Source organism: Corylus avellana, chromosome 8, assembly GCF_965113065.1.
Source record: "Corylus avellana chromosome 8, dhCorAvel1.hap1.2, whole genome shotgun sequence".
Classification (NCBI taxonomy): domain Eukaryota; kingdom Viridiplantae; phylum Streptophyta; class Magnoliopsida; order Fagales; family Betulaceae; genus Corylus; species Corylus avellana.
Window position 1 is genome coordinate 18,450,639 of NC_142497.1, and position 5,226 is coordinate 18,455,864.

Here is a 5,226-nt window from a genome sequence, read left to right on the forward strand (position 1 = left end):
TAATTAAGCCCCATAATCGCAAAAACCTTTCCCACAAAATCTCAAACCCTAGAAACCCACCTACTGTTTCTTCTCTCAAAGCTTTGGGCAAACCGAAGCCCAAGCTCTCAACCAAACATGAAGATGGTCATAGGTGAGGTCCTCTCGTCAAAGCCAATCTCTCTCAAGAAGGCCACCTCGACTCTCTCCACCTTCGTCTCCACCGAGAACGGCGCGTCGCCGGCCATATGTGCCTACCTCCGACGCGCCCTTGCCTCGTTCAAGGAGTTGCGGCAGCACGAGAAGGAGCTCAGAGATCCACGGTCTGAGCAGAGACAATACCGGTCCAAATCGGAGACTCTCAGCGATGTGAGTCACAAGCAAAAAAGAGATCAGCCGGAGAGTAATATTACCAGCGGAAACCCAATAGAAAGGGACGAAAAACCTACCCGGATCGTCGTTTCGGCTCACAGAATTGGAGACGAGGGTGAGAAGCATAAGAAGAATAAGCAGAAGGGTGTATTTGGTAAATTTGGGGATAATGGAAGTGAAGTTGGGGAGAGTAGAGGCACTCAAATTAAAGTGAAAGTCGAGCCTGAAGAGAATCCGGGTCGAAGAGATGAGGGCAATGTGGGAATGGAGAGCGAGAGAAAGAAGGACAAAAAGAAGAAGATCATAGCCGAAGAGATTAAAGAAGAAAGTAAAGAATTAGGTTTAGCCGACTCCTATTCGGTGGAACCACAGAGTAATAAAAGGAAGAAGAAGAAGGAGATAAACGATGCTGGTGATTTTAAGAATAATGGGATTAAAACTGAGGACAGAGATGATAGTGTTAAAATGGGAATTGAAGAAGTAAAGGAGGAGAGCAAAAAGAGGAAGAATGCGGAGGTTGAGGAGAAAGCAGAGGATGGTTCGGAGGAGCAGAGGAGTAAGAAGAAGAAGAGGAAAACTAATTGAGTATTAGGTGGTTTAGCAATTTTGCTGTTGTTGTATTTGGAAACTGGTGGAGATTTTGTTTCAGAGCAATCCATTGGCTTGGCACGGCCTGGCATAAGGGTAACTTTTCTGTGTAACCGGTAATTATTTTAATGTAATATTGAGGGAATGTGTTTCTTTATACCTATTCATTGCAATGAGATCTAGTTGATGGCTAATGTTATATCTGTTGTAAGTGCTACCATGGATTGTTTTTCTGCGAATTGGACAACAAAGTAACATTGATGAAAGAAGTGCTTGATGAAAAATGGGGTTTTGTGCTTCGCTACATTGCTAATGAGTTAAGCATGTATATACTGGTTTCCGCCCTTTTCTACCTACTCTATAGAAGAAGTTATTATTCACTTGGTTGATTGAGTTATACGATTCATTTAATGCCAATGGGAAATATTTTCAAGTGCATTTTGTGTTATGATAGCTATCGTTATCGTTTAGGCAGCTTGGAGACTGTTTTCCTCTTGTCATTGCTTTACTATCTTTTTAATGCAAACCAGTTTGGATAATGGTGTGATTGGGATGTTCTAGTTGTAATGGTCTCTGTCTGACATGTAGCAGCAAACTTTATTTGAGTTCTGGAATTATGGTACTTATTTTCTATCCCCCGTCTTCAAATTATCATATCAATCATAGTGTTCATTGCAAAACCCGCTAAGCACACATCTGCTCCCCAACGAAGATTATGCAAAGCCAAATGCTTCAGATTTAGGAATGATATCCGATGATCTCCTTCAGATTATCATATCAATCATAGTGTTCATTGCAAAACCCGCTAAAGCACACATCTGCTCCCCACCGAAGATTATGCAGAGCCAAATGCTTCAGATGTAGGAATGATATCCGATGATCTCCAACATAATATGATTTAGGGGAATGAACTATTAAATGCAATGCATGTACTATCTGTTTGGAAAGCTTGCTGCTAAATATGTGAACACTGTGACTTTTGGTTCACAAAAACTGTGTGGAAAGGAAAATGATTACAGAATTATTTACTTTAACCATTTTCATTCCTCTTTCTTTCCAACTGCCAAAAGTAGGTGTATACTTTTCCTGCAATCTTTTATTCATCAGTAAATAAATCAACTTCATTAAAAAAATACTAATTATCCTCTTCAAAGCAAAGTCTTGTGCCTATAAAGATTGTGTGCTCTAATCTATATATTTTCGCTCTAAAGCTGTATAAATATCAGCAAACGATAAGCTACATAGCTTTCTGTGTACATGTTATACATCTCATCTTCCAAAAAAGTAGTGAAAATTTCACTACTTTATGAGCCCAGCTTTGTTTTCAGGGGTGAACAATGCTTCCTTGAAAATTTTGCTACACTTTGTGTATTGATGTTATTAGATTGTGCAGTTTTATCATCGGTTCGTTCTACTCAGCCTTAATTGCCTGCATTCTATGCCTCAGCCAAAAGAAAAGAAAAAAGAGAACACATTTTATCAAATAATGCAATATCAGGAGGTGCAGCATGAGTCCCTTTTCCTGCCCGTCCATCATTCATTAAACCATTATTATTTAGTAAATGATATCTAGGGTGGTGAGGACTGGGGACTCCATGACAAGCTTCCGTTTTCATATATCCATGAAAGGCTATCTGTTTCTTGCATCAACTTGTGCATGTCTGCTCTGTCTATATAATAGTAAAAGACTAGAAAAAGTGGCAATTGTAACTAATGTAAAAAAAAAGGAAAAAAAGGACTAGAAAGAAGGTTATAACAGTACTTGTATTATCTCAACTTCCTATGGCCCCACTTCTCCTACTGCTTTGCCTGCATGGGGCTATCTTCAGGTCGCAGTGCTTCTCTCTCTGTGGACTTTTCTTAGTGCTCTTGTTCAATTCTCATTGGTGAATGAATAAGATTGTTTACAGAGAGTTAGGAAGCCACTGAGTTGAAGCCACTAAGTTGGAAGGTCCTGAGGAATGGAGGCAAAGGCAAGGACAGGTTTTTGGTTTTGGTGCTGCTCATCGAGGAAGCATAGTGAGGTTTGAGGAATCGATTTTGCTTCGATCCATTTCTCTTAAAGGAAATGGATTCAAATGAATTGCAGGTGATCAAATACTTCTCTCAATTTTATGATTCTATCATATTCATGAATGTATGCACATGAATGTTTTTAGAAGCATAGAAAATGGAATATGGGAGAATCTGTAGTCAATTTTTTCTTTTTTAAATAGCATGCAGCAAATATGTAATATAGTAGAACAAGAACCAAAAGTCTAATTTAATTTTTGTTAAAGAAAGAATAGGGGCATCTACAGTCAATATTTGCCTGCATTTGAGCATTGTTTTATCTTTATTTTTTAAATAATTTTTATTGTTTATAATTATATGCATAAATCAAGAAAGGCAAGGAAATTGGACCTTTTTTTTTTTTTTTTTGTTTCTAAATCTTCCAAATTTTCTTTTTATGGAAGGATTAGAGTTTTGAGACTTGGAACTTCTCTATTATGATAATTCAAAGACACCTCTGACCATGTGCACAAGAACATGCAAAGAGGCTAGTGATGTCATAATTAGATTGGTGGAAGGAACACATGTGAAATGGTAGCACTTGTATGTGCTGATATTGCTTTATCCCTTTGCATTCGTGGGAGCATGTTTCATGGTCATTTTGATAAGACTTGCTTGATGACTTGCTGACTCTTGAACTAATATATGTAAGTGATAAAAATGGGGCTTTGTTTGATTCAATTTCAGCCCCTGAAAGCAAAACTGATATTGAGCAAGTCTCTGAGTATCATTCTGACTGAAATTGACTGATATACAGCATACCAAAGAGTGTGGGCACTATTGCATATCTCAGATTCTGGATTTCCTCAGATATTATGTGGTGAAACATCCTTGTCTTCTATTGAGCATGTGAAGATGTATCTGTTGTGTTTTTGAAGACATTGTGATAAAGCACATTTTTAGAGTGACTTTCAATGCATAATTGGTCAACCTTGAGAACCAAATCTGGAGTCTATAGGCAGTTTTTTGATCCTCCCATTGTGTGTTGTGATACCATCTGCATTCCACAGATTTAGTAAAACTGTGCCATGACATTAGTTTCGGCATTGATGTTATTGCGGGCAGTGTAATGAGATGAATTTCTATAGATGCTTACAACTCAATCACTTTGTCACCTCTGGATTTCCTACAGGCTTATGTTCTTTTGAACAATAAACTATTTAGCCATGCAGACTAAATTTTACCCATACATATATTTGTGATGGCTACTGGTTATATATTGCTTTCAACTCTTTCCTGTTCTTGTATTCGTTGCAATAAATAGATGATGTCTCTTGAAACTTGATTTGCGGGAAGGAAATCGTTTCATTTCAATGTCTTTTCTTGGTGACCACTTTTGTGGATGTGAGATTTTCTCCCAATTCAATCATTTTGTCTTCTGTTTTCTTTACTTTTGGTTCTTTCCCATTTAAATCTATTTTATAAGTGGATTTGTCCCAAAGTGCTTGTTCAAATGTGTCTCCTTTGTTTTTTTTGTTTTTTTGATAACGTAGGAAAACTTTACTCAGATTAATTGCACGTCGCAAACGCATACTGTTCAACAATCCTCATTGTTAATCAAACTCCTACGGGTAATTGACCCCACCCGCCAGAATCAGTTACCAGGTAATCCAGGAGCTTTCACTCCTTACGGGCTAAGCAGTTTATCCTCATGCTCAGGAGGCATGAGGATATTGTGTCTCCTGGGCATGAGGATACAGTATGCGCAACAAATGTGTCTCCTTTGTTGCACATACTGTGTACTTAATCTTACAGTCTTTGAAGTTTACATTCCTTTGACTTGCTGATTAATAAGCTGTTGATGGCAATAAAAGTTGTCAAACTTTATTTTCTCTTTTTTTGTAGTATGCGTACTCTCTTTACAAGGCACAGATCTATCTGTTCCATGCTGTTGAGGAGAATTGATCAAAGTGAAACTTTGCACTAATGACAAATGGACAAACAAGGACTTGTTTAAATTTTTGACTTGAGGGCTTGGCAAAAGAAGTCAGGAGGGATTCTTTGAAAGCTTTGGGCATTTTGATGAAAATAGCATTGAGCAGATTCATCAGTAAGCAGTCCACTTCTACCCCTGAAATCAACTAAGTCTAATAGAGGTGCTTTCTGAATCCACTAATATTATTTTGTGGCACTTTTCCTTTTGATTTATTCTGGGATTTGGCTGGCTCTTGGCTGGACTTCTAATTTATCTTTCCATAAGACAAGCTCTAGTTGATGGCATGGCCCGATCTGCTT

The 5,226-nt window shown here is 38.0% G+C and overlaps 1 protein-coding gene across 1 annotated transcript; it reads left to right on the plus strand.

Moving 5' to 3' along the window:
- LOC132164214 (uncharacterized) lies at window positions 1-1,138 on the plus strand. The gene has a single exon (XM_059574658.2). It carries the CDS (start codon window positions 118-120, stop codon window positions 934-936), a length of 819 nt encoding a protein of 272 aa, XP_059430641.2. The 5' UTR covers window positions 1-117; the 3' UTR covers window positions 937-1,138.
- Window positions 1,139-5,226: the final 4,088 nt, after the last annotated feature.

Coding starts and splice junctions, on each gene's coding strand:
- LOC132164214 (XM_059574658.2), top strand. CDS start 118: ATGAAGATGGTCATAGGTGAGGTCCTCTCGTCAAAGCCAATCTCTCTC.